The 25,792-nt window shown below is 33.1% G+C and overlaps 2 protein-coding genes across 2 annotated transcripts in view; both read right to left on the bottom strand.

Moving 5' to 3' along the window:
• Window positions 1-25,792, bottom strand: part of Fbxl4 (F box and leucine-rich-repeat gene 4) — a 265,794-nt gene that overhangs the window by 39,594 nt on the left and 200,408 nt on the right. The gene's annotated exons all lie outside the window — the stretch shown is intronic.
• LOC149483345 (uncharacterized) lies at window positions 19,949-21,612 on the bottom strand. Its single transcript, XM_089702342.1, has 3 exons — window positions 21,104-21,612; window positions 20,339-20,737; window positions 19,949-20,013 (listed from the first exon to the last, which is right to left on the bottom strand). Exons 1-3 carry the CDS (start codon window positions 21,270-21,272, stop codon window positions 19,949-19,951), a joined length of 633 nt encoding a protein of 210 aa, XP_089558468.1. The 5' UTR covers window positions 21,273-21,612.

Below are 25,792 nucleotides of genomic sequence, written 5' to 3'. Positions count from 1 at the left end.
ATAACATTAAATGAAAGGTCTTACACAAACATGACATAAGGGCAATCGGACGAAGTTTTGAATGTCCGTTGGAACTATTTTTTGGAATGGGCAATATATTTATATTTCTCCATTGAGCAGGAACACAGCCATAGGTATAAATTAAATTATAAAGATTTAGTAAGAAACGTTTACCGCTTTCTGGAAGATTATATATCATACTATAATAAATACCATCCAAACCAGGAGAAGTATCTTGCTTTTTTAAGCAGTTTACCATCTCATGCATAGCAAAATGGTCATCAAGTTTGGTGCTAGATGTACCAAAAGTAGGTGGAGGTTCAGATACGAAGTCAGGTGTTAAAGTGGACAATAATTCTTCTTTGGCTTTGTCGGAGGCATAAGATTTCGCTTGACTAAAACCTTTAATCCACCTCATTTTACGCCACATGTCTGAGAGACTTGTATTTTCGTCTATACTACTACAGAAACTACGAAAGCTTTGAGATTTAGCTTGCCTTATTAACCGTTGACCCTCTGCTATTTTTAAGTTAAGTTTTGACAGATTCTGTGGAGTGGGATTCCTTCTAAAGCATTTAAGCGCAAGACGTCGTTCAGCTATTACCTTAGAGAGTTCTTGATTCCAATATACTTTAGGTACGAATATACGGTTAGAATTGATACACTTTTTTTTGTAAGGAATACTTTTGTCTGCTATATCGTTAATTATGTTTAAAAAATGGTCATACATATCTTGAACGTGGTTAAAATTTCTGCTAATTTGTGAGAATAACCTATCTGCTATGTTTGAGTATTCTGTCCAATCAGCCAGTTTTAAATTTCTTTTCGCTATAAATTTTAGGCTTTCCTGATATTTAGCACAAATCCTAACAATTAAGTGATCGCTTCCAAGGTTCTCATTGGTCACATTCCATTCGGCATTTACCGCAATATCAGTAGAACAGAAGGATATATCTGGTGAAGTTTCCTGGATACTACCATTAACAAGCTTCACTCTTGTAGGGTCACCATTGTTAAGTGAAATGAAGCCAAACTCAAGAGAGCTATCAAAAAGTTGGCTACCCCGAGGATCGATCCTATTTGACCAGTTACTATGGTGACCATTAAAATCTCCTAGTATCAAAGTTTTCCTAGAGAAAAGAGAAAAGACATCATCCCAATCTACTTGGGACGTTCGCACAGATGATGGACAGTATATGGAAATAACATGCTGCAAATACTTACAATTTAATATGTTGATACCTACAATCTCAATGCCAGCATTACGCAGTTGAATAGAAGATCTTGAAGCTTTCAGCGACTTGTGGCAAATGATTGCAACGCCTCCATAACCATCCGACCTATCTTCTCGGAAAATACTATAACCTGATAGATTTAAAACTGATTCCGAATTAAGCCACGTCTCACTAATAACTGCTATATGAGTTTTCTCTCTGTTAAGAAGCGCTTCAAAATTTAACAATTTTGGTTCCAGGCTCTGAGCATTCCACTGAAGAACGTTTAACTTAAAACTATAACTATTAGCCATTACTTATGTTGTTAAAAAATAATTGTAATAAATTCCCTTCCTTAAATATATCACACAAGAAAGAAGTAAGCTCGTCGACAACCAACCGTATGCACAGATAAATTTTTTCATTAAAATCCTTTCTGGACAGTATTATTTGCTTTATCTTATTCAAAAATGCTGTGAATGTTCTCTCTTTTCTCTTTCCTTTACCTTCTGATACCGGTTCTCTTCCATCGTTACACTCGAGTACTTCGTCCCTTTCTATTATGTCTTCTGTAAATATTTTTCCTTTTGATTTGTTTCTTTTTTTCCGAAATGATGTCATGCCACTAATTTCTGAGGTCATTTCATTATCTATGTTGTTTTCTAAATCTTCATCTTCCATTACTTCACTTGTAGTCATGTTCTTACCCTGGATGACTATGTCTCTATAAGAAGGGGTGCCAACCTTAGCATCATTATTTTCTCGTGAATCTATATAAGTTGATGAGTCGTTGTTGTTGTCGAGCCTAGATTGAATATTGCTTTCAAGGTAAAGAGATAAGCCCTTGCTGTAGGTGCAGTTATTTTCACTCATAATTCTTTTAATTCGCTTTTCCTTAATAAAAACTGGACAATTTTTGTCCAGAGCCATATGTTCCCCTTTGCAATTTATGCACCAAAACCTTTTAGTTTCACAATTTTCGTGCCTTTGGCCACATTTTGGACAAATGATCTTTCTACTTGGACAAAACTTTTTTGCATGACCAAATTTCCAACAACCTGCACATTGTGTGACAGGAAAGATGTAACGTTCAACCTTAAACGGACACCCGTAAACATGTACGTACGAGGGTAAGGACGAACTTTTAAAACCAAGACGGACCACGGTACTGTCTACCCACTGGCCGTCGCTTGTCAAGCGCTTTAACCTTCTCATTGAGACAATCTCATATTCACATGCGGACTCTTGAAGTATTTCCTTCTCTTCAATATCTAAATCTATATCTCTCACAATACCATAAGAAATATTCACTTCATCCATATTTTGACACCGATAATTATTCTCATTAAATCTCTTGCACTTCAACAGTTTGCTCGCATCTTCCTTGTTTTTGAATGTAATTATTACTTTATACGGACTTCTATACTTAATTGATATTATATTTCCAATATTTTCCACGCTTAAGAGCTTTGCCAAACCAAATTGTTTAGGTAACAATTCCATAGAGGATAAACGGACCCGAACACCTTCAATAGCTTCATCATCTCTTGTTTTCATATTTGTTGTTTCATCATTTTGATCGGACGAACTGCGCAATAATCTTTTGGGCTTTCTTTTAACGGCTATAAATCCCTCATCATCATTTATAATCTCTTCCTCGCTATCTGACCTGTGTCTTTTTTCTGGACCCATGGGCATGTCAATTATCACTTCCTTTTCTTTCTGTTTCTCTTCATTCATCCCTTCTGATTTTTCAGAGCCAACACTCATAGATCGATTGAAACTAGCCATAATCCAAAGTCAAAATAAAAATTGACATGAGGGTAGAATTAAAATAAAACGCCGCTAACGCTCACGAAATACGAAACTGGGCAACTGACGTGCGTCTTATGCCGTCGCTCGCGCGCAACTGGGGATGCATTGAAGTCGATTTATTCCTAATTTATAATTTATTTATTAATTTCGGTATGTAATATACTGAAATTTCAAGTATCAATTTTAGCATAAATATACAGGGTTACAGGAAAAGTCGATGTAGATCCGTTAAGGGCACATAGTACACATCATTTCTGAATGATTTCACTACGGAACCCCCCATCCTAAATTTAACCGTTTTCGAGATATTCGAGTTTTAATTTTTTTTATGAAAATGCCCAATTTTTCGGCTATTCAATTGAATATTTTGAATTTTTTTGACTCTTATGATTATTTTTTTGGTTTTTTACATGAAGAATGAGATGCTCAATTACCTCAATGACTAAAATTGCACGTAAGTTAACTAAATAGGTCATGGTAGACGATCGAAACTTTAGAAAATAAGTACAAATTATAAAAAAATATTTTTCTTTTCTGGATATCTCAAAAAATTATTATGGCACTTGCTCTGCAGATGTGCTTAAAAACATCTACATTTTATCAGCTATCCAACGAGGTATAACACTCTAGGGTATTTATTAACCTCAAAGGTGAAACTTAGTTTCTAAGGCTACGTGGCAGTCAGAATAAATAGCCCTTATTTAATCTAATTAATTTGACTTAAGTTCAGCATCATCATTTCAGCCTACTGGCTTCCACTATTGAACATAGGCCTCCCTCGGCTAGGTACAACCTTCATGCATCCATCGATATCCCGCTATCCTGACCTAGGAGATCATTCAGTTTTATAGCATTTTTTTTTGTTCACATCGTCGATCGTACAAATAATGACCGTACGCCAACTATTACTTGAGCGTAAGTGACTAGTTACTGGCTATTGTTTGGAAAATAACGTAATCGGTGCGTTGTTAACGCTAGTTGGCATACAAAGTCACTCACGCTCAACTCATAGTTGGCGTACAGATCGTCGGTGATTGTAGTAAGCTAAATGAAACAATAAATCAGTTCAAAATAACATTTATTCACCTAATGTTTTTGAATAAAATTTTATAGTTCATGTTCTACGTGTCCACCTCTATTTCGCACACATTTTCTCATTCTTTCACGTAGTCCACTTTTCACTACACCATGTGGTTAATGTTCTTCTTATGTCGTTAGCAGCATTAATTATCCTTTCTTTGAGAACTTCCACTGACGATATGGGGTTGGGCTCACTGTAAACGAGGCTCTTCATGTGCCCACATACATAAAAATCAATGGGGGTCAGGTCGGGACATCTGGGTGGCCAGGGTAAAGGCCCACCTCGTCCAATCCATTTGTTAGGATAGTTAGTGTCCAACCATTCCCTAACGCTTCTTCTGAAATGAGCAGGGCAGCCATCATGTTGAAACCACATGTCCCGCAGTAATTGTAATTGGAGATCATTAGTAGGTCACTTAAGTCACACACATAAGTCGTGTGGGAATCCGAAAGCACAATAATTCGCATCTACCATGGATGAATCGCATGAGCAGACTAAAATGGATGGCAAGCAAACAAACGACCAAATACAAAACAATAGGCATGTTGTATCCCCAAACTTGTTTTTGCACATTATTTTTCTCACTCTCATCTGCATAAATCGTAAGTTGTCTCGCTCACACGCACCGGATTAACTTGAAGGACAATAGCCGAGGGACCCGTTAGACCTACCACCTGAACCTTTTCAACTATGTTTTTTTCTATGAGTTTAAATACAACCCTAGGTTGTTATACCTCGTTGGATAGCTGATAAAATGTAGATGTTTTTAAGCATATCTGCAGAGCAAGTGCCATAATAATTTTTTGAGATATCCAGAAAAGAAAAATATGTTTTTATAATTTGTACTTATTTTCTAAAGTTTCGATCGTCTACCATGACCTATTTAGTTAACTTACGTGCAATTTTAGTCATTGAGGTAATTAAGCATCTCATTCTTCATGTAAAAAACCAAAAAAATAATCATAAGAGTCAAAAAAATTCAAAATATTCAATTGAATAGCCGAAAAATTGGGCATTTTCATAAAAAAAATTAAAACTCGAATATCTCGAAAACGGTTAAGTTTAGGATGGGGGGTTCCGTAGTGAAATCATTCAGAAATGATGTGTACTATGTGCCCTTAACGGATCTACATCGACTTTTCCTGTAACCCGTATATCGTCTTTTATAATAGCCATTTTACAAAAATATCAATAGGTTATATTAAAATGGAAAAAGTAGATAATGAAAAAAATGTTGTGTGGTTTTATGAAACCACGGTAAAAGTGAAACTGTTCGAACGGTTCCGAACACTGCTTTGTGTAGCGCATGTCGCGTGTCCGTCGGCTGCCGAGTAGGTATACCTACTCGGCAGCCGCGATACACGCGACATGCGCTACACAGACCAAAAAGTTTGAGACGATGTAATAAAAGTTTCACTTTAAAACATTTAAACAATATTATTGGCGCCTACATTTTGCCCTGTATTAAATATAGTATAAAAGTAATATTTATATTTCAGAAGTGTAAACACAGCCTTCAATATTATCGTCCCCAGTGCAGTAGCCAAAATCCATTAAATGACCCAACATATTTAATGAAATCTCCTCTGTAATAAATCTTTAACAATATTGCCTTTGATGCCATTATAAGTTGATGGAAAATATATCTTTTATAGGTAACTAGCAACATTTCCAACCATGCGTTGTATTAAATTTAAAAATAACTTTAAAGGAAGCTCTAAAGTGAGATCATTTTTCTGCAAATATTGGAATTCTAGATGCTGATCGTAAAACTTTTCATTCGCTTCATATTAACTACATAAACTTCCTAATAGTTTAGTACTAATACCGAAATTGTTTACGATCTCTGATTGATTTTAAAAGGACGAATTATCAAAAAGTTTCTGCCTAAGATGTGTTTATCAAGACACGATTGATATTGATATGATTTTGAATTTTATTTTGAGCAAGCCATCCTTTCTATATTTTCCTTCAATTATAAGATTTCCTTCTTACTAAAGAATATATTATGTAATACGCCTCAACACAAAAATGTAACCTTATTTATACGTCACTTTATGTCCACCGTATTTTATACAATATATTATCGTAAATAGAAAAGTTTAGTTTTTCAGTTGACCTAAAAACAAGACCTTGTATTGTGCAAAGTTTTCTTCTTTACGTATTTCTGTTATGTAGGTTACTATGAAACTTTCAACTGAATAATAAATAAAAAGCTTACGGAACTTTACAACTCTTTGAAGGATTCTTAAGTATTATTAGTTTTGAGGAGGAAAGCAGGTCGTTTGTGTAGTAGTCACCGCGTTTACATATACATATGGATATGAGTTAAATCATATATGGATATGAGAGAAATAAATAATAATAATGTGCTAACGTTTCACATGTAGTCCTTTGTAGGATAAGCACCAAGTGGATACTGTTGATTTGTTCTGTATGAATCTATATTATTTAAGGGTAATAATTAGGTAGAGACAATCTGAGGAAATTAAACTATCCCAGTCTTTTCGTTTATTTATAAAATTTCTGAGTCAATCCGCTGTTAATCCAATGTTATCAGATTTACAAAGAAGACAGTATTCCCTACTAGGTCATAATATTTCTTATTTTATTTTATCTAATTTAGTATGCAAAAACAAATACAGTATCGCAACTATATTATTGGATAATGCTATGGAACAAATAAAAAATAAAGTAAATGTCTCAATTTACTTGGCAAATTGACTCAATTAAGCTGGTTTATCAGACAAGAACAAATTACAGTAATTGTTATACAATACCTCTGAAGTATAAAGCATGTCTGGAAACCCTTTAAATTATTATTAAGTTTTCTCTTGTTTATACCTATATGATATATTTTGGTCTAATTCTTCATCTAAATTGTATACAGTTGTTAGTAGTTTAAAGAGAAGCTTTAGTAAATCTATATTAACAGAAATTACACTTATATTGTTTTAAGTATAATTTTAATGAATTTATGATATCGTATATAACAGTAGTCGATAATGAATCTATAGACTATAACGTAAGTTTATCTAGATATAATTTCACTTATTAAACTATTTCTATACCTACTTATAAATGTCGAAAAATAATTATCTAGTAATAAATAAAACGACTGGTATTATGATTAATTACAAAAGTGTTTGAATACTAACATTCTCAATAATTTGTCTCTTATTAACTCTTCACCAACGGATAATATATGTCATCTAGCTTATTATTTAAATAATCAGTTTAGTATATAATTATGTAATTGAAGATATTAAGAAATTGTATTTCATGCAATTTTGTCATTTCATCCACTCATTACAGGCCAGGCAAACTGTGCATCTATCGCGTAAAATGTTTTATTTTCTCAATATCGGTCTGCTATCAGGCATGAGGCAGGAAGCAGCGCATAACGAACACTGGTATCATTAGCTTTAGCTCTCGGGAGATTGAAAATTTAACGACTATCATCTTCTTGCTACTGCCGTCCGTTCCTTTTAATACTGCTTTTGACGTTTACTTTTTAAACTAGCGCTCGCTACGCGATTATTTTTCGTAGTTTTTTATTTTTAAATTAAACTGATATGCACGTCTAACGGGTTTAATTAAGAACTTTGTGAATTCATGATTAAAGTATACCTAAAAGGAAATAGATGAAAGATACGTGGAATTTTGATAATGTACCAGAGATGATTCAGCTGAAAATCGGACAGTACAATACAATACAATACAAAATTCTTTATTTAACACACACATACAGAAGAAAAGAAAAGAAAAGAAAAAAAAAACATATAAGACAGATACAACATGTTAAATAGGCGGCCTTATCGCTTTCAAGCGATCTCTGCCAGGCAACCTTTGGATAGGATTAGTTTTAAGAAATCGAATGAGATAGGTGGTGTTTTAATTAAATACAATTAAAAAGAAAACAGACTAAAAATAAAAATAAAAATTATATTTATACAGGTATAAATACTGATATTAATACATTATATTATATACATATATTAATGCAAAAATATAGACTATAATACACATACTTACATACATGCAAATATATAAATATATATACATAAGTAAATAAATATATATATATATATCTAAATATATGTCAAATATTATAGCTGATTAAAGAAATGGTCAAATATGAGTTTTTTAAATATGTTTAGTGATTGAGCGCGTCTTATGCTTATTGGAAGAGCATTCCACAAGAGTATAGCTTGCACATGAAACGAGTACAAAGATACTTATTACTTGTCGTATTTAGTATTCGTTTTACTTTCTATATGTAGTTACTTATTTATTATTTATATTTAATGTTTCTTATAACAGAATGTCATAATGCCAAAATATATTCTAGAAATTAAGGAAAATGTCGCGACTTACGTTGGAAGAATGCAATATAAAAGGGATTAACAAACACGCCTGTCGTGTAAAGAATATGTTGAATATTATATTCATATTTTTCGAGCGCGATGCCAACACAACGTGTGAGCTAGGAAATTAATAATATCCTCTCAATATCCTATAAGGCATTGGCAAGAGTCCACCGTAACATATGCATTTAAAAGAAGCTTCTTAGTAGATATTCCACAAGAATTGATGCATAATTTTTACACTCAAGTATCCTTCGATGTGAAGGGGTTGGTCACAGACGGACTAAATTCCATTAGTGAGTTCTGGACGATAGCCAGCCTGGGAAGTATAACGAACATAGATATGACATGCGGTAAAAAGTAGAGACTATTGGTGGACGATGGTGGCTTAAAAGGTTTATCAGAAAAATATTCAACATTTATGTTACCTACATACGTACCTAAGTCATTTTTTATTTATGAATTGTCCTTTTTCGCACATTTTATAAAGGATTAAAAGGCGATTTATAATAACGAAACCTTTAAATTGCAACTGAATTTATAGCTAAAACATTATTCATGTCTCAAGTGTATTTTTAACTGACTCTATGTCACAATTTATAATGGAGGACAAATTACTAGTTACAATTATATCAAATAAAGATAACCTATTTATTACCTTTTTTTACACAATAATGTACCATTGAAAATCAAGCGTTCACATACTCTACGTAAAATATAAAACCGTATAAAAAGAGTACTTATTACACATGAAATATCAAACGAAGCAATTTCTGAATACTAAATATTCTTTGTCGTCTTTCAGCCCGCCCACTCTCAAATTAAAAACCGTTGTTAATTTCATGAAGCGTTGCTAACAAGGAAATCATAACTTTGTTTTTTCAGTTTTGAAATCGTCACATCATGCTTCAGAGTTCAGATGAGAGTTCGTGTGCTGTGAACAAATTTTAGAGACATAAAATGACCACAACGCTTTTTGGCAGCGGATAGGTACAATTTAAATGAGCGAATGTTTTACTGTTTTAGTAATAAAGGATTTAATTGTAGTTTAGATTTATTATTGGGATTTATTGTTTGCTTGTTTTCTATGTTAGTGACAGTGGTGTAGCATGGTTATTGTAGGCCGAATGAAATAACTTTTCTAACTAGGAATAACTGATTCGTTCATGTCATTAATGTAACGAAATAAATAACTTATTTACAATATTCATTGATAAACAGAACAACAACAAGAGATAAAACTTTTTTAAAGGATGTGAGAAAAACAATACCTAAATACATTTTTCTTACAAATGGCGTTACACACTGTAGAAATACAGCCACCACAGTTAGATTCGATTCCATAACATAGACATCATGAATCACCGGTGAATGCGAAGTGGCAAAATTCGTGATATAATTTTTATATTTCACCTTATTTTTCAATTCATACGCCTGACAAAGTTCGCGTATATTTTACAACATCGACAGTTCCCGGGCGAACTTTAACGGCGAGATCATAAAGTTTGCGCAAACAACGGAGTGCGATAGCAAACAAATATTCATTTATTCCGTGCAATCTTTCATGTGGGGGCTACAAAATGCATCGAAGACCAACTCGGTACGTACAGTATCGCGATTCAAACTCGTTTTTGAATTATGTATGAGATGAGATATCCTCAATCTGTCGCGCTTAACCGGTTTATTATGACCCCTCCCTCGTTCTTTTGCTGTGTATATTATATTTGTCGCCAAGAGCTCGCATGGGTCAAGTAGAATTGGCTAATGATGGCGTGTATTTTCGTTAAAGTTTGACAAATGCTCGCAGCACTTTCTGTCGCTAAAGATAAGCTGATGTGTTTGGATTGGAACTTAGGTCAGCGTCAGTGATACGCTAGTCGTAAATAACGATAATTTGTCTTGAAAACAAAGGATAGCTAAAAGGCATGCAGATAAGTAAACATTGTTTAGATTTTTATTCACGAAATGTTTTTACAATATGCTTAAAGCAAAAAATGCTTCGTTCAATTTGAATTGAATACCTGGAATAAAATAATCCTTACAAAAACAAAATAACAATATTAGAGTTATCTTTATCTAGTTAATCAATCATAGCGCAAGACATGCGCCATAATTTTAGAAAACCAAAAAATGAATAGAATATAATGTTTTCCAGCAATCCATAATATATGAGCAAACTAATACAATATGCGTATAGCTAATATTTGAAATGTCCGAGATTGGACATGAAATCCCCATTCACGGGCTCCATTTGCTTCCAATGTGATGTGATGTGACCCAATTAGCATCGTGCTGGTGACACATGCCGTGTGTGAATAGCGCGGAGTGACATGAAAATATTGGTAAAAGATCATTATTTTAATGGAATTATACTTGAAATCAATACTAATATTATAAAGCTGAAGAGTTGTTTTTTTCTGTTTGTTTGTTTATTTGAACGCCCTAATCTAAATAACTACTGGTCCGATTTGAAAAATTATTTTAGTGTTGGATAGCCCATTTATCGAGAAAGGCTATAATATATCATCACGCTAAGACCAACAGATGCAGAGCAACGTGGAGCGCAGCTAGTTCATCATATGTGAAATTCATCATAATATTTTCACAGAATGATCCACACAAATAACACTTTTGATTGCTTTGAAACATTTTATTTGATGGATTACGACAATTTAGAACTAGGCTGTTATCTAGTCTAGTTTGTATCTCATGCTGTGATCTCATGTAATATGTTTTTGGTAAATAAGTGTTTCATTGTTTTATTATTAATTTTAGTAGTGATTTAAAAGTATTCAGGATTCAACAAAAAAATTAATTTACTTCAACTATTGTTAATTATAATATATTTACGGCAGCTGGCGTCTAGTTGTAGTGGTCCGTATAGTTAGAGGGGCGCCGGAAAAGCGATTCCAGAGAAAGTATACTGTAACCTCACCCTTATTTCGCTCTATAGAGATATTGCACAATATATTTTTTATTGAAACTGTCCTTTGACCTATTCGTTTTTATTATTCCTGGTAACGTCCATCTTAGCTGTAATTATAGTATGTTGAATTACAACTAGAAAATAAAACTGTATTGTCAATAAAGCTTATATTTTTTTTAAATGTCTTCTTACAGTAAAATTTTGAACAAACTTGAAATTAACACAAACCAATTTTAAAATCCACTTTTAGCTTACGGATGATGTTGCCGTTTAAGATGTCTATAATCCCAAGACGTTCTTAATAAAGTTACGGGAGCTTTACGCCGCGTGACTTCACATACAACTCAAGTATTAGTGCGCCACTTAATATTAATTTTATGTGTCCTTCAACGACAGACTTGACGAGGTTATTGCGTTGTTATGAGAATAATTTTACAGCCCTGCACACGGTTTAGGCGGGTTAATTTTTAATAACCCAGGTTTTTCAAGGGAGGTAAGTGCATGTTATCTAATGATAAATATGTATGGAAAATTTATATCTTGAGGTCAGAAAAGCTCAACATATTGAAATTTAAATAAGAAATTATTTTATAAATACTGTTCAATTATCCCATTGAGCCCCGAACGGCCCGATCGGTCCACGACACAATAGATTTTCTATTGTGTCTGTGATTCCGGGGCCTGAGTTATTATTTGATAAAATGTATAAATAAAACTGAATCAGCGGTTCGAACGATCATTATTTTAATTAGAACTGCGGAAACTGCGTTAAGATAATAACTTTAAACAAATTTTGATAAAAGCAAACCACGCTTAAACGATGCAATAATTTCTTGCAAACTCTTACCATAAATCTCAGCCGGCTATAAAATTGCATGCTTATTAAAAGTTTCACCCCTTAATTGTGAATCTGGAAGCCCAATCCTTATTATGGGCTGAAACGACCCAAAGGTCACTAAGTTCCATTTACGTCGGGCCCTATTATCCCTTCAGAACATATGGCCATTATTAGTTGACCTTTAATGGAAATCGCTTCGATAGAAAGTTATTACTATACGGCTTCTAGTCATCTATCGTTTTTATAGGGCTTCCATATAATATGGATTGAATTTCATTGAATCAAGTAAGATAACGTATTATCTCACGTGAATGGAGCGGTATTGGTCTTATATTTGATTATTGTATGAAAGCAAAATATTTTCTATTTTTCTGAGGGTTTATGAGCTACGTTTGTTATGTAAGCATATTGAAGCGAGACAGGTGGATTCAAACACGTTTAAGCACTAAAGTGGAGACAGTCGTTCACTTGATCAGTCTACATTCGAGCTTAGTTGACATTTTTGAAGTGAAAATTCTTGAATAAAATTTATATTAGTTTTAGAAGGGACAAGTAGAGAATACTTAAATTCCAAATTTAAAATAAAAAAAGAACATGTGTGTCGTGCACACGTGTCAGAAGTGAAACTTCTTTGGCAAGATTCAAAGATACCAAATCATCGCCTTACTCCATGTCGTGATGGTATTGCCATGAGGCGACCCTGAAATTTTACTCTCAAGGCAAGAAGTTTCACTTCAAAAACTTATAGAATAGCAAAAAATTGATAATTAATGATTATAAAGTGTTGAATTAGCACTCTATTTTCTTTGATGGTAAAAAAAGGTTTTGTCATGTGTGTATAATAAAGTTTACCGAATAATTTATCAAAATAAATGTTGCGTGTCCATTGCCTTTATCCTTTTATTCAATTATTTATTTATTTCTATGCCTTTATCAAACGAAAACGCAAGCATTTGAGATTTCACTACACTTGTTAACAGTTGTAATGTTCAGCGAGTTGAAAGTTTTAAAAGGCAGACACAATTGTAATTAAAAATAGATTGCTCTGAAGTTTTTACTCCAGAATGACATCGTCGACGATTTCACTTAAGTCTAATGAAGAACTTCATTAATTGTTGCTCCCGTTGGAATAATTAGGGCTCCTCTCAGCTGTCGTTATGATGGGGGAAAATATTATAAAATATGTTATGCATGAAAGGGTTTTCAGATATTCTTATCCTTCTAATAGGACTTTGTTATGCGGAAAAAAATAACACTTGTAATCACTTAATAATATGTAGTTATTAATATATTATATATAATAATAGTAGTTATTATATTACATGAAATAATAATAGCAATAAGAAAAGCTTAATTGTTCAACGAAATCTGTATGCATTAACAGTTATAGTAAACAGCTATTATAAACCAAATATTTCAGCGCGAACTTCTTACTTCTTACCTATACTTATATGTACTTATTATTCCTTATTTTCTCCATCTTAAGGCGCTCGAGAATAATGTAAGTACCCTCTGTTGTTGAGTCGTTTCTCAACAAATTTTCTCGCCCGTACTTCACTATCTCAGAACTCTTGTTTGTCTTAAGTTCACTGCATAGTTATTTTAAGGAAGCTTATTTATTTACAAGCATGAATGTTTTTATAATACATATATTTTAGGGAATTATTGCAATCGAGTTAGTAAAATGGAAATGCAGCGGCCGCGGTCATTACACGGGTTATTTGATAAAGCTTTGGATAATGAAATTTTCCTGTTAAAATTCTCTGAACGCTCGCAATCGCGCGAATATGTTTTATAATATTATTCAACATTGCAACCGGTTTTGTGCATTCTGAATTTGATAACATTTTATAAAAAAAATAACCGTAAATATATAACATTTTAAAACTTAGGATTTATGTGATTAAAGTAAGACGTAATTGTATATATAATTTTTATTAAACGTCAAACACTCCCAAAACACAGAAAACAATATAGCAAATATGCATTAAAATGTTATGAAAATCTAGGTTATAGAGGAAGGCGATTGCGTTTGAAAACGGTCTTGGATACTTATATATTACTTTGCTTGGTATGAAAAGAATTAATGTAAGTATTTAAATTGGGTGAACCATTATCGTATTTTGCACTGACTAATTGCAATTAAAGTTAAAATTAAAAAATTTTAAAATTTGCAAATTTTATAATTTTTGCAAGTTAAATTGCAAATAATGTAACAATTTGAACATACACCGAATCTGCCCGTGCACAGTCCCTTAAACAATATTACGTGCTAAAAATCATCCAATTCTAGCTAATTACTATTAAACTAGATACTATGTGTAACCAACATAACATCAATTTACTGAAATACGTAAAGCATCCGTTATAACTTTTAAGTCATAAAAAACAAAAATTAATGATGAATATAATTAATTTAAACACGAAACTGACCATTTATGTCATTACTTTGATGGTAAAGGATATTACTTAACTTGGTATTAACATTTAATGAAGATCTTAATATTTTTACGGCTACAACCGAGTTTTATCTCTTTATTCTTACCCATCTAAAATTTAAAGTAAAAGTAGGAAAATACACATCGCATAATTCTGATATTAAAGTAGATGAAATTTTAATTTTAAACGAGCCTATTTCAGCTCTGTTTTGACCTTTTGTTTTGAACTTATTAGCAGCAAATTACGTCTAAACATGCTGTAACTGGCTGACCTATTTCACTTTTTAATTAACGTAAGTGGTTGTAAATAATTAGAGAATTGGACTCTGTATAAGCACGCTATATAACAGTTTGACTAAAACGTTGTGTTGAATGTTAACATTGAACTAAATCTAAATGCCAGTTTCATGGTTTGGGGTCATCACATCAAAAAGACCATTGAACAGGTTTTGATTGGTAAGTTGTATTTTATGGTTGTAAATGATCTAAAACAATGGATTTTGTTGACGAATTTTTTGCTAATTCCTACTGAGTTACAATGCATGCAATGCTTTATCCAAGGCAAATCACTTGAGACTACAATTGAGACAAATTATAAGGACACTTCTCAAATCTCAAGCAAAACTCTATCAAGCCGTTTACGCTACAGTGTGTGCCAAAGAAATACATAAACTTGAAAAATGTTAACCTTCCTTGCAGCTTTAAAACTAGTTTATTCATTTTTCCGTAGATAAAGAAGGAAAAATTAAACTTTACTTTTTATCGAAGAACAATATCGTTAAATATTCCCAAGTTCCACATTCTGGGCGTATGGTTTTTATAAAATTCTGCGCTGTGATAAAATTTTACCGTATAATTTCATTAATGGCGAACGTGTCGGGCGCGATGTATGCTGCAGGCCAAGTACGTAATTTATATAGGGAAACTTAATTATTCGTGTCTTTCAATAATTTACGCGCGTAATTAATATATAGATTTATGATAATGCTCTATAAAATGTCGGCACATTTTGTGGTTCGTGCGGTTGTTTTTAAAAGGAGCGGTCTTACTCGTATTTTTGGAAGAATCTATAACAAAAAAGATGACTAATATTTTGCCGCTGGCAACACTGCTTACAAAATGAAAGCTCATTACATAAATTAAACTAATATATACTATATCTACCTATTCTTTTTTATTTTCTCAAATCATGTTAAAAATATTAAACACAAACCTTTATCAAGCAATTTTAATAGTAAAATAAATATTTAAATAGTTTGTCTTTTGAATTCGATTTGTTCAAACGTTGTGAAGTGAACCAACAGGCTTCTTCAAATAAGCACCATTACTCGAAGTACTGAGTGGAATAATTTAATTGATATATAACCTTGTAGTCAATTAAATCGATCGGGATATTTCAGACTTTGGTGAAGTAGGAAGTTATGTAAATTAGTATATTATTATATTTCATTATTGTTTATATGACGCATGATATAAACAATAATGAATATTAAATAATTTCCGAATAAAAACTCCAATTTCCCAATCGGATCAAACGTATTAAATACCTGTCTCCTCTTCAATAGGTATATAGAGCTTTTTCATCCAGTATGAATTTCAATAATCGACATCGGAGCGTATTCTAACTGGCTCCATATAATTTAAGCATTCATACAATTTAGATGGTATATCATCGTTTCGGGTTAACCGACGAATAATAATCACATTAAGCTCTAAACCGGATAGCTAATGAAATGAGGGTATTGTTAGAGGCGGCTTAAAATCCTGAACATGTCATGAAGTAGAGCTGAGAGTCGTTTATCAGAGGACGGTCGAGTAGCGCCGCGTAATTAAACGTTACGGATGGTACATACGGGTATTCAGATTGGTGAATTGTACCCGTACCATGAGTTAGCAATCGAATGTTTTGGGATTGTTCTTTCATGCCATGAGTTAGTAATCGAATGTTGCCTTCACTGCATACGATAGTGAGTAAACGTAGAGTAAACGCTAGCGAGTAGGTAAGCTGTAAGACCACTGTAAACTGACATTACTGTGTGGTTCATTGAAGTAAGAAAAATGTGATAACTTTTTGCTTGATTTGGTATAGAATGAATAGAGCTGCGTAAATGATTAGATGTGTACTTCTAGTGCTCTGTAGGTTGTGAAATATATTTTGCCATACATATCCCTACTTTAAACATTATTGATTATACAGTTGCTACGTTGTACATACTATAGTGTGTAATATCTGTATTGCCAAAAATAGATACAGAAGAATAAACGTTTGGTTTTTCAATATAAACGACAGTGTGTCCACAGCGAGCATTGCTCTAGACAAGTGAATTAAAATGATAGGAGCGAAGTCGCTCGAGATGTCGGCGATGTCACGCGAACGGTCGAACTAACGTTTGGAGCATGTAACGTTGATCGAAATATTGCCACTCGATGGTAATTTGGAATGTTTCAATTCGAGTTTTGTTTGTGTTACATGCTTGTTGTCGTAAATTGTGATGACTGTTACATATCGGTTTTAATATAATTGCATGTAATATCCAATTTTCATTGAAGTGAAACTTCTTTAGGCGCGTTGAGAGTAAAATTTCATGGCAATACCGGCTCAACATGGGGTAAGGTGATGATTTTGGTATCTTTGAATCTTGCCAGTTTCACTTCTGACACGTGCTCGGCACACACGCTCTTTTTTGTTAGTTATAAGTTACTACTTCTACTAAATATTGTAGAGTTCACATAAGAAAAAACGTTACAAAATACTGGCTATAGTAGTAGTAGGAATTGTGACTATGTGTGATTCCGATATAGGTACTGTATTGATGTTAAAAATGTAATCATGATAGAGAGTCCCTTCGGTTTCATTATTCATAAAACAAAAATCTATTATTACACAAAATATGTACAAGCAAAATATTCAATTTCAATACATATAGTGATATCCAATGGAACAATAGATATTTAGTCTCCAACAATCCAAAATTTGCTCTATATGCAAGAATTCATTAGTTAACTCCCCATTGTATTCGACGTGCATTGGAAAAGAGCATATTTTGTGAAGATAAGAAGTGATGCATTAGCGGCGCGGGCGCGGCAATCTGTTATCTAGACACGCCCAATGCGGTGAGGTTCGACAATAGAGCGGAATCGAACAAATATTTAATAATTAAATGAAATTTATATCGCCTTCTAGAAGCACTTTTGAAACGTCATTGCATACTTATTTTAACATTTACTGATAGTAGAGATGGACTAGCGGTTTAAAGAGACGCCACGATGGTATCCCGCCTCATGATCATTGTTTTTCTATCCTTTAATTATTTTTCCATACATAATAAATAGTTGTAGTTTAATACATATAATAAACCATTCGCTAATTATTATCGAAGTAAAGTATATTTCAGTTTCAAAATTTTCAAATAGATTGAACACATATACGAGTAATTTACCTGAAGTACCAATATATTATCTAATAAAATACTATACATAAAGTGCTTGAATCAGTAAATAAACTTATTAATGAATTCCTATTTTATGATATGAATAGAAAGCTATTTTAATTTAAAATAGATAATGAACAATTTCCACCAAAACTCATCGTTTATTTCTCGGAAGTGAAACACCACCCAGGTATTTCGTCTGCTATTCGTCTAGACTGTAAACTGTAAACTAGACAACAATGCTTGTGTAGCCAATGATCGCGAAAACGCCTTGCAACCACGCGATTTGCACAAATAATTTACCACTTATTTGAACTCGATTTGCATTTAGTAAAACGATAAAGATAAAAGATAATGAAAAAACCACACAACTTTCAACACGTTTAACTTGTTTATTATGCTATAATTAAATGGTTAAACGAACTTACCTGTAAGTGAAGTTCTACCATAATTATACGAAGCTCCTTGTCTGAGACGGTTTTTACTATGGTAGTCTACGGTTTCATGCTAGTAGCCATCACAATGTATCCAAGCTAAAAAAAAAAACAAAAACACGACAATATCCGGAACGCAACTGTCAAACTTCATTACTTTTAAAGCAAGAAGTTTCATGAACAACTCAGACTTGGTCAGAGGTGGGTAGGGTGGGAACAGGTACCGTCTCAGACAAGGAGCTTCGTATAATTATGGTAGAACTTCACTTACAGGTAAGTTCGTTTAACCATTTAATTATACTCTCTCCTTGTCTGAGACGGTTTTTACTATGGTAGATGTTTAAAGATTCATGAGTTGTGAATGAAACCATTTATAATAAATCAAATGAATTTTTTATTTATTTCAAAATATTACAAATATTCTTATAACTAGAGACAAGTTTTTCTTAAATATTTGTACTCAGATTACAAATAGTATCAGAGAAGGATAAAGGATCTTCTATTATAGGCCTATTGTAAAACCTAGCAAATACAGAAGAACCTCTAGACCAGCCAGCAGTCTTACGGATAAGGTCTATGCTAAGACCCGCCCTGTTTGCTGCCGACGTAGTCGCGTGTCTGGTACTATGGGCAGAAAAAACAGACACATCTATCCCAGATTCACACAATACGGATTTTATCCAACGACTTATTGTTTGAGATGAAGCCTTCTTATATGGTTTTTTAAATGTTAAAATCAGGTGATCTATGTTTTGCCTTAATTTTTCTGTGGCTTTCAAATAAATTTTTATAATTTCTACAGGGCAGATTTCTTTTTCCGTAAATGACTGCAAATGTAAGATTGGTTGAAATGAATTTTTATTTGACGTTTTTATAATGTCTGGGATTTTAATTTGAACTCCGCTTTGTGTAAATTTAATATTTGATACTTTTATTAGGGACAGTGTTTGAACCCTATGTCCCGTAGTAAGAGCTAACATTATAACAAGTTTTTTAGTAGCCCTTTGTAAGTCCAAATTATTATTCGTATAATTTTTACCTATGTATTCTAATACTAAGCCTGGGTCCCAAGTCATATTATATTTTGGTTTAGGTGGTTTCATTTTAAACACACCTTTTAAGAATCTTTTTATTCTATCATCTGCACTAACTTTCGGTCCCATTATTAATACAATAGCTGATCTAATGGTATTAAGGGTACCATATGAGGCACCTGAGTTAAAACGTTCACTTAAAAAATTTAAAATAAATGGGACTGAAGTTTGAAAAGGATCTAATTTAAACCTATTACAAAAACTCCACCATAATTTAAGAGAGCTATCATATTGTTTGATAGTATTGCTAGATAGTAAGATTACCGGGTCATTAGTAATTTTTAACCAGTTATGAGAAAAAAATTTCAATTTACCGGCATGTACCTCTAGTATCTGCGACATTTGTTTTGGGGTTGTCGACTGGGGCGCTGGGCTTGAGGTCTCTTCCGCTGTTGTTGAGGCCTCTGGCCCTGGGCTTGCTGGGGAGTCTGAATTTGCTTGGCTGGCACGCTGCGAGGTTGATGATGTGCTTGCCCGCTGCGGGGTTGAGGATGGTGTTGCAGCGGGCTCTTCCAGTTTTCCTGTCTTATAGGTCTTTTAATTTGGGAGCCTGTTTTTTGAATGCTCTGGGCCGCTTTAATAAGTTCCCCACAGTTTTTACCAAAAAGGTATTCGTCTGTTTTTACCTTTTTGACTGCTTCCTTTATAACTGGACTTGTTCCCGCAAGAGCAAAAAATTTTCTCGATTCGGAGTCTTGGTGGAGAACTTCTGCGGCTAGTTTTGCAGAGTCATTCAGTTGTTCTACAATTTCTTTGGTACTTATATTACCCTTAAGGACACAGGTAAGTGTCTTACCTAATGCGACCATCATTTTACCTATTAACGCCTGACGGAAAACTATTCGTTTGTCTCGCTTCTTACTGGCTTCATTCATAGCCGCTGCTATCTCTTCATTCAAGACAGGCGGTACAGCTGCCATAAAATTTATTGGTGAGGGGTATTTCTTTGTTAAATTTTCTCTGGCTTCTTTTCCAAGTCCCTGATGAATGATGTTTGTCCATCGTTCTGTCAGCTGCTGCTGTATCTCCCCACCAACAATGTTTTCCTTCTCACCTTCCTTGCCCAGGGCTAACAGAAGCTCCTCTGGGATATCTTCGACTGTAAATAATATAAAACAACATGTTATTCATTTCTCATACTACTATATGATTTTATTTATTTAGGGAACAATCATTTTTGTCAGGCTGTGGTTGTAACTGTCTATCCACAAGTGATAGCACTAGAAAGTAAGAATAAAATGTCTATCCGCTAAGTGATAGCGCTGAAATGTATATATCTGACACTGTCTATCCGCTAGGTGATAGCGCTGAAATGTATATAATATATAACTGACATTGTCTACCTGCTAGTGGTAGCGCTAAGTCAAAAATTAGTATTGGGCCTGTACACTAGTTTAATAGGTACTAAATCTACCACAGTTATCCAGTCGTTTGAAGTAGGTAAGATTTGGGTTAACAATATTACCTGTCAAGTCTTCAGTGCATTCAACAGGAGGAGGAGGAGGAGTCCCTGGACTTGACTCTCTATCTCTATCAGTTCTGCCTTCACATTTCTTCAATTTTCTTTCCAGTTTTTTTAATTTCTTCCACAAATCTTCTTGGGAATAGGAATCTGATCTTTTTCTTTTCCCCATTTTCACTTCACAATTATTTTAAGACAGTGATTTTTGCAACGCAAACACAAGAGAGATAAAACACGCGCGATCCGTAGGTACAATGAGAAAGTTTTTTCAGGAAACGGAAATGACTAGTGTACGAATATAACGAACCTAACAAAAAACCCGCTTTTTCGTTCAGAAAAACACTCATGTCATGTTGACATGTACAAACAGGTTGCAATGCATAAACATAACATAAACATAACCTCTAAACCGGTACATACGCGATATTTAATGATATTCTTTGGTAAAACGACGTTAATATCTTCGTTTGACTACCAAAAAACTTTTATGCTATGTATCACTTACCCCTTGAACGTTAGTAAGAATTCAATCCATTTATGTACCTTTAATGCACTCGTCATTGTAAGATTTCCTTTGCATTTATAAGCTTGTAGCACTTGATTTATTCAATTTACAGTGGAACATGATATTAAAACTTAGTATTAGTAATTAATACACTTGTTTTTAAATGAAATTTTCATTTTTATAAAAATAAATAAAATTTTACTGTGATGGCTTGCGCACAAAAAAACGTAATGAAGTTTGACAGTTGCGTTCCGGATATTGTCGTGTTTTTGTTTTTTTTTTTTTAGCTTGGATACATTGTGATGGCTACTAGCATGAAACCGTAGACTACCATAGTAAAAACCGTCTCAGACAAGGAGAGAGTATAATTATAACTATAAAATTTCTACATGTAGATGGTAATATATTTTTATAACACACTGCGTACCTATACTTAACGTAATTTTTCCTGTCTAGTTGATGGTGCATAATGAGACACTTAACAACCCGATAGTCCTTAGATTAAGATCTCTCGATAGTCTTGACTACTTATTACCAGACCGTTAAAACTATTTTATATAAAGAGGCACAATTAGGAACTTATCAGTGCACATAACAATCCTATATCCCTACATTGTTTCACATAAAAGCTGTAAATACACTAGATCCTCACAGTATATACCGAGCAAAGTTCAAAGTACCCAATTCTCGTATCTGTACGTTTGTGAAATTCCAACAAAACCCCTCACAACCATGAGATCCAGTTACCCACATTTTGTTATCTCCAGCTTATAACAAGTTCGTGTTATAAAACAAGAACGCGCCCTGAATGTAAATTGTATAACAGTTTCGCGCTTCGCCGCGTTCTTCCTTGCATAAAATTGCTAATGCGATTCCCTTAGTCAATTACGAGTATCTTTGCTATGTAAACACGCCTCTAGTTTTGTTAGGTTAATGTAAAATGTGTGTTGCCTACAAATATTTCGCGCTCCAGACTGTCTTGTAGGGTCGTGTTTATTTGCCGAGACATTTTGTAGCGTTTACTCTTGCAATTAGTGTAATTTATATCGGGAATTAAACTAGTCCCTTTTTATTTCCTTGGAGGGTAACCGAGGTACGGGAACACGACAACCGAACGTTAGATACAAGTTAGTGAAACGAATAAATCTTTACGGATTCAGTTTGCTACAAATATTAAGGTGGTAGAGTTTGACCTTTAAAAGTTTAGTAACTTTAGTAGCGTTTTCACTATTTGTAACAAAACTATAGAGGGAATATTATTATAATGGTTACTTTTTATATAACGACCAGTGGTTCAATTTTTCAGAAATTATTCATGCATAGATTAAATTATCAATTTTATAATAGAGGTATTTAAATTTTTTAAAGTATAGAGGAACATTTGACGCCTTAATTATGAGGTTGGTACGCGAAAGGTTGCAAGAATTTAATCAGCCCCAACGTTTTGTTACAGGGTGTTGAAATTCTCACGTCATCGCATGCCACTATAAAAGAACTTTCTATACCAGTGTTTAAAATTTTAATACCAAGTTCTCTATAAATAGATTGTAGAGAATTTTAAATATGTATTTTGTGAAATTATAGCTTTGTCTATCTAATATAGCTGGGAAGTTTAAAGGGAATATCTAATAACTTTATATTTTCTAAACCTAGTATTTGTGGTTAATAGCCAGTTAATACCCATTTCAATTTTTAACTGGCTCTAATTCTCATCATAATTTAACCAGAAAAAAAATGAACATTCCTCAATTCGTATTTTTATTTTAAAATGCTTGTCTAGCGCTATTTTCGTTAATATTTTTTCTAATTTGGTCTGTGTTGTTTTACAACAATCCGCATAGAAACAAGATCAAAAAACATCATTACATGTGGTTGACATTAAACCAACCTAGTATCTTACTACGACTTCCCATGAAGTATCTTCTTAAAGTATATTCTGCACTCAGTCTAGCTCTTAGCTTATTATTAAGAGGTGCAAACGTTGAATGCCGTGTACATAATTATTTGTACAAAAGGTCTCCTAATTGCATGCTCTGTCGACGACACCTCTATGCGCACGTGACGGGTCCGGTATGGGATTAGTATGGTCCAAGTGATAAGCTGATTTACGAACTTTAGACCCTTATTTATATGAAAATTTAAGCTATCTATCTATTTGCTTTTTAATATAGAATTAATGTGTTATAATGTTCTTTGAAGAATATGATTTTTCGGTATTATCTGCGTGATTTTCTGTAATTGCGATTTCAATAACCTATATAAAATCTGGTTTTTGTCACCCTTTGTATGTTTATCAAGGTCAAAAATTAAGTAAAACTTTTCTTTTTCAACCTTTTTCTCCGAAGATCAAATTGCTTGTCTTTGATAAGGATAAGCTACGTAAAGGTACTTGAGTTATATTTCATGTCGCTCTTATTATAAATCTCTATTTGTAATTAACTTAAAAGCTCAATACTTTTTTACATATTTACAGCATATGGCTTATGACTTGTCCCATGCTTGTCCCGTACATAGAACCGCCGCTCAAGTTTATGGGACATTATGAAACATCCAGCGGGACAAAGTCGCGAAACAATTTTGCTGCGATAGTTTGACACTTTGCTACTTTACTACGTGTGCTGTAAAGTTGATGTATTTATCCATAGCTTCAGACTTTATTGCTAAAGGGTGTCGCGAAGTTTCAATAATTATGGTTAGGTTAAACGAGGAGTTATAATGTTTGTGAATATTCGGTAGAGAATACTCTGTTCAAAAGAATTGTGAATATAGATTGTAGTAAAAATAATTAGGACATGACATACCTACTACTTTAATTACTGTGTAGTCTTTTCTGGTGTAGTATAAATGTACAATTTATAATAAAGCTTTACTATTATTCGTTTATTTTTGTTAAGAATAATAACTATCTACTTAAAATATAACCATCAAACACTGTAAAATTGAAGCATTCTAAATTTGTAAACTAAACTAAATAACAAACTCGTTTGTAATTGCCTGTGGTTTAAACAAACTTCTAAACTCGGAAACATGAAATGAAGGCATAAAAATTCAAAAAATATGGAAACAAAAAATATTCAGCAAACAATGTCGTAACTTTGAAAGTCCAGTAAGTACACATTAACAAAGAGTCTAAAATATTTTGTAACTCGTGTTCTTCGAAAAGGAGCAAGCACAAATAAAATAAAAAATTAAAAGGAGTAAACAGAAAAGTATCCTTGTGAAGATTTTAAAAGAATCCCGAATTTTGTCGGAGGCGTTTAATTGTATAAAGAAAAAACGAAAAGTTTTCCTTTTGTTGAACTCGGATTGAATAGCTACGGACGAAATCCGTGATGACAATGAATACTAATTTAAATGAACTCTACTGAATTTTGAATGATACTTCATTAAAGTACATAAAGAGCAATGTACTCTCTCTATTATAAGGTAATTTAAATATTTCCGAACCATTAAAATCACTGTAAAAAATCCTTATGTTTCCGTATTAGAGTATTTTTCATCATTTAAACTAACTGAAGGGTTAATCATTTACTTTATCGATATTCTGGCTGCCCTATCATTATATTGAGTTCATACTTCATAACCATCAAGATTAACACGTATAATTAAATTAAATTATATCACCGACGATCAGGCACTGTACATATTAAGTTTTTAGGAATAACCTTTAATACTAAAGAGAACATTTTTAATTGACTTTCTTCGAGCTTATGACGGTATTTTCAATTTAGTTTAGAATTATAAATCTTAACATTTAATAACAATGTATAGCGTTAGATGTATAATGTATTCCATTTTTATATACACGCCAATATCAAAGCAAAGCCAGGTAATAAATGCCACACGATATTTACCATAATAATATAGGCAAAGTGCTCGTCAGTACAGATAGTGACGTCACCCTGACTCAAGCACGACTGAAGTATGGAACAATGAACTTTTGTCCTATTTCTTGTTCTGCTAATCGCGACTTCTTTCCAGCGAGGAGTAAACATCGTCTGTCGTGACGGCTGTTCCGCTTGGTACCTACTGGTTCTAAACTCTGCCTTGACAGTTAATAAAAGTGTTAATAATCAACAATGTATATATTGTTATTTTTATAATTAAATTTACCCTTTATTTACCTTATAACTGATGCCCTTTCCAACAGTTTTATTTCTTTATGCTGTTGGTTTTATTGCTTTAAT

Source organism: Colias philodice, chromosome 13 (genome assembly GCF_061535455.1).
Source record: "Colias philodice isolate Cphi_HAF_F1 chromosome 13, ilColPhil1 Martin Lab GWU primary, whole genome shotgun sequence".
In the NCBI taxonomy this organism is placed as follows: Eukaryota; Metazoa; Arthropoda; class Insecta; order Lepidoptera; family Pieridae; genus Colias; species Colias philodice.
This window is presented reverse-complemented; position numbering and strand designations above follow the sequence as displayed.

What these genes read in the sequence shown, in the direction of transcription:
- LOC149483345 (XM_089702342.1), bottom strand. Translation starts at nt 21,272, where the DNA reads ATGGGGAAAAGAAAAAGATCAGATTCCTATTCCCAAGAAGATTTGTGG. An exon ending in ATGCACTGAAGACTTGACAG is followed by an intron (nt 20,738 to 21,103) that starts GTAATATTGTTA and finishes TATTATTTACAG; the next exon opens with TCGAAGATATCCCAGAGGAG. An exon ending in ACTAGCCGCAGAAGTTCTCC is followed by an intron (nt 20,014 to 20,338) that starts ACCAAGACTCCG and finishes GAAGAGACCTCA; the next exon opens with AGCCCAGCGCCCCAGTCGAC.